At 39.6% G+C, this 5,000-nt stretch overlaps 1 protein-coding gene across 1 annotated transcript in view; it reads left to right on the forward strand.

The window, feature by feature from the left end:
* myo3b (myosin IIIB) overlaps positions 1-5,000 on the forward strand; it is a 95,849-nt gene that overhangs the window by 49,236 nt on the left and 41,613 nt on the right. Inside the window, exons 22-23 of the mRNA XM_049485214.1 lie at positions 1,623-1,671; positions 2,784-2,895. Coding sequence (XP_049341171.1) covers positions 1,623-1,671; positions 2,784-2,895 — 161 coding nt within the window. The remainder of the gene's footprint in view (positions 1-1,622; positions 1,672-2,783; positions 2,896-5,000) is intronic.

The following is a 5,000-nucleotide window of genomic DNA, read 5'->3' on the forward strand; positions in this document are numbered from 1 at the left end:
CCTTGCCTTCCTCTCTGACTATTCTCTTGCCTTATCCCTTTACTCCTGATTGATCCTGACACTACGTTCTGGTGTGTTGTTATTTATTGCTGCTCTGTTGTTCACTAGTTGTACATTGTACACCAATCCCTTTGGGATCCAGTTAACAATAAACCTGTGTTTTTTAATCAGCACTTGTATAATAGTCTCATCTTGTCCTGCCCTGGTGACAGGTGTTTGAAACTCCAGCAGCACTGCTGTGCCTGGTCCACTCGTACCAGCACAACACACACTATTAACACACCACCACCATGTCAGTGTGTGGAGACGTGGATGGAGAATGGAGAACAGTGTATGCAGAGTGTATTAATAATGCATGCATAAAATTTAGAATCTGAGTTTGGACATATTGTTCTCTTAAAAGTCAAGACATAGTATTTCTTCTTTATTTATTAATTTGAAGATTTTACTGTGATATTAAGCAGTATGTTTATTGAAAAGGGCAAAAATGTCTTCAACCAATATTTTTTCTTTTGATAACTCGTTCTCATACAGTTTACTGATTCCAACTTTAGAGGCATGTGCGTGTGTGTGTGTGTGTGTGTGTGTGTGCGTGCTTGTGTGGTTTTTCTGGAGGGATTTTTGCAGGCTTGTTTACATCCTAATTCTCAGTGGTGAAACTTCAAACCTCAAACTTTGCTATTCTGTTTAATCATTTCTGGAGAGGATCCATATAGATTTATTTTGACATGAACTGCCCATTTTCCTTCTGGAAGATTCGTTATCTACACTACATGCTGATGAGCAAAGTTTGGCCTTTTTTCTTTTGTTTTCTGCAGATTAGTCTTTTCACTCATGTGTGTGTGTCTGTCCTATGTTGTGTGTTTGTATGTTACATATATATGATAATATTTTGTTTCAATGTAATAATTCTCAAAAAAAAAAAAAAAAATTTGAGAATCCACCCCGGGGTGGTATTGTTAATATCATGGACACAAGGACTGGTTGATTTCATGTTGTTTTAAAACCCTGATTGCTTTATAGTAGTGTTGTATACTTGTATACAAATTCATTACATTTTCTATAAACATTTTCAGTATTCATATGAGTGTTTTTGAATTTTTATTTTTATTTTACACTACAGCTCTGGAAAAAGTTTCTTTGATTTTACCAAATTGAAAACATCTTGAATATAATCAAGAGGAAATTGGACGATCACAAGCCATCTAACCAAGCTGAACTGCTTGAATTTTTGCACCAGGAGTGGCATTAAGTTATTCAAAAGCAGTGTATAAGACTGGTGGAGGAGAACATGCCAGGATGCATGACAACTATGATTAAAAACCAGGATTATTCCACCAAATATTGATTTCTGAACTCTTAAAACTTTATAAATATGAACTTGTTTTCTTTGCATTATTTATGGTCTAGAAGCTCTGCATCTTTTTTGTTATTTCAGCCATTTCTCATTTTCTGCAAATAAAGCAAAATCATAGAAACTGATTCAGAAACTAAAGTGGTCTCTTAATTTTTTCCAGAACTGTATATGTAGCTGGCTCATTGGCAGAAAATAACATTAGAGGACACATGCAATAGTACATAGTGTGGTATAGTAATGATGTGTTTATTTATTTTCTCCTCAGGGAAGACACACCTCACAGAACAGGCTCTGATGGCCAGAACCGTAAAGAGGTCAGAAATGAATAATTATGTATTTTTATGGGTTTCATGTACAGTGTGGTACTGTGTTTGATAGTTGCCAATCTGCATAAAAATAAAACACTGAACTGCAGAGCTGTCTCTTCTCTCTCTCTCTCTCTCACACTTTTTTGAAGATATATGTGTCCTTGAGACAAAAGAGAGAAAGGATTTTGCTCAATCTGAACTCCAGTCTCAGCAGAGAGAGAGGGAAAGAGAGAAGGGGGGTAGGAGAGAAGGAATGAAGGAAGGAGAGAGAGAGAGAGACACTGAGAGAGAGAGAAAGGGAGGTACAGGGAAAGAGTGAATCAAAAGGCTGGAAATCCGCGGTGGAGAGTAAATGCTAGCTTCTCCCCGAGGTGATTTGTCTTTGCGCTTCTCTCTCTACAGATGTTAGAGCCCTTTTTTAGTAAAGACCTGAGGTTCTTTGCTAGCACTTTGATATCCTGCTCGAATTCAATATGTGAAATAGAGGAGCCACTCTGTGACTTGGAGCACATCGCCTGGCTTTGAAGTCTGATCCAATTTTTGCTGCTCACCATTTGATGTTGAAAGGATGAGATGAAGAAAACGTACAGTTTTTGCCAGTAACTCTGCTGAGCATATGTAAGATTAAAAAAGCAAAATCCTTTGGAGGATGTACTTAGAAATGTTAAGCAGATTAATACTTTCCTATAGCTCTTTTATACAAAGATAAAATTAAATATGTGAGGAAGTCGGCGAGAGCTGCCGTCGTTATTTCCAGCATTACAATTAAGCTCGTGCGACAGCAGAGCCCCTGCTCGCTGAGGTAGCGGGGGAGAGACGGGGAGAGAGAAAGAGAGAAAAAAGAAAAAGAAAAAAGAGCAAAAAAAAGAGAGGTCTGCTGCTTGTGCATTAGCAATTACCATTGCAAAACACACTGCTAATGGCTGCTAATAAATATCTCTGCCAGAACAGTGGATTGTAAGTAAATCAGTTTAATTAATGTACTGGGCCTGTTGGATTTTCACTTTCCTGTCTGTCTGTATTTTTGTTTGTTTGTTTATTTATAATTTTTTTCCCCCCTGACATTCTTGATGTGTGTGTGTGTGTGTGTGTTTCTGTGTGTCTGTCACTCTTTTAAGGTCGGTCCTGTCAGGGCTGACAGACAGAGAGATGTTGACAGTAAAGAGAAGAGCTCTGCTGAAGTGTCTGTGGTGAAGACTAGCGGGGACAGAGCTATACATCGCAGACAAGGTTAGCCTTTCCACACACACACAATATGACACACTGCCAGTACACAAGCACAACACCTGAAGGTACACACACACAGCCCTAAGCTCTGACAAGCATACATGTACACATACAGTACAATGCAAAAATAAAGATTACAGATCTATTTATCTGTGTGAAATGTATTAGTTAGCTGTTCACAGAAATATTAGCATGTCAAAACAAGATTTTGCAGATTTTTATATTGAAGTGACTAGGGTGCAAAGGTTTTGTCACCATTCAAATGTAACTCCTTCCTCTAAAATTCACTTTTTCTTGTTATTTGTGAAATATAATAAGTGTATCTGAGTTGTATATGGATGCTGCACATGCAACTCTTCCTCAACCTCCATTGTCTGCAGTAGCTAGTAAAATATATTCAGAAAATATTCAGAAAAAACAATGGATCAGGAAAAGCACTGTGTCTACGTCAACCCGTGAATTAGTATTCATGGCTTCACCCACCTTGGCTTGTGACCGCACACAGGCAGAGCTAAAGCTGGGCAGCGACACGTCTCGTCAGACAGAAGCTCACAGCGCTAGGAACAGCAGAGCAGTTCACTCCTGTGTTATTTGTGCAAATAACACATCAGTGTTATTTATATGCTTTGCCCAGTAATTCAAAGCCAAGGAACAATTAGTTAGAATTTGTCTATAGAACACCACCAGCGAAGTAAAATTGAGATGTGTTTAAAAAGTTCTGTTTACACTAGTTAAAAGACAAAAATCACCCTGTGGTTTTGTTCCAACTCCCTGAGCGGATCTGCTACAGCTCAGCCAACAAAACCCCGGGATGGATTTTTACTTTCTGGACCTGGACTACCCTCCTCTATGTGTTTACATAGGATCTCCGGTGGATTTTGCGTTTTACAGATCCTTCTAGCATGTTTTTTACAACTACAGCTCTGTAAAAAAATTCAATGATGATGTTCTAAAATATAGTACGGTGGAAGGTGGATGATCACAAGCCATAAAACCAAGCTGAACTGCCTGAGATTTTTTCACCAGGAGTGGCATAAAATTATCCAAAAGCGGTATGTAAGACTGGTGGAGGAGAACATGCCAAGATGTATGAAAACTGTTATTAAAAACCAGGGTTGTTCCACGAAATACTGATTTCTGAACTCTTAAAACATTATGAATATGAAATGTCTACATAAAATCCAATATTTTTATTTGGAATTTGGGTGAAATGTTGTCCGTAATTTATATAATACAACAACAATGTTCATTTTACTCAAACATATAGCTATAAATAGCAAAATCAGAGAAACTGATTGCGAATTCTTTTTTTTTTTTTTTTAGAGCTGTATATTTATTATCGTACTACAGTGAATCTCTGATCGTGAACCCAGTATCGTAAATCAAATCGTCAGCTGAGTGTATCGTTACCCCCTCTCACCCTCACCCTGGATAATCACCTCTTTATAAAGGCATCCTTCTATTTAACATGAGGTGTCTGCCTTTAAACCCTTACTGCCCCTATCCATCATTCTTAGCACCCTCTCTCTCTCTCTCTCTCTCTCTCTGTCTCTCTCTCCTGCCTCTTTTCACCTTGCTTAACCATAAATACGGGGCATGTCATGTCACCGTAGGCCTGCTGTTAACAGCCTGGGAAGGCCCTTTTGTGGCAGGCTTTAGAGAGGGCACCAATCACTTCAAAGCCACCAGGAATCCTGCATACCGGGACCCTCGCCCCAACCAGCCCTCGTGTGGCTCAAACAGACCTGCATAGTTATGGTGACACTGCCACACACACCCTCACACACACAATGATTTGCTGAACATATGTTTAGTTTGTGTTTTGCCTTGGGCTATGAATCACATTAAATGAGAGCTTGAAGGGAGGCTGTAAGTGAGTGCGTGAGTGTGTGTGTGTGTGTGTCTGTATGTTTGTGGTTGGGCGGGAGAGGTGCGTGAGACTTTTTCAGCGGGGGGGCCGAGTTGTGTCGCCTAGTGACGGTCGCCAGGGGAGATGGGGGTCCATCATTAGTATGATTAGTGAGTGAGGGGAGAGAGGGGGTGGGATTGAGATTAGCAGCGTAGTGAGGATTATGGGATTAGCTATGATAATGTAACACAGCCACGGC

The sequence above is a fragment of the Astyanax mexicanus genome, chromosome 11 (assembly GCF_023375975.1).
Source record: "Astyanax mexicanus isolate ESR-SI-001 chromosome 11, AstMex3_surface, whole genome shotgun sequence".
Lineage (NCBI taxonomy): Eukaryota > Metazoa > Chordata > Actinopteri > Characiformes > Acestrorhamphidae > Astyanax > Astyanax mexicanus.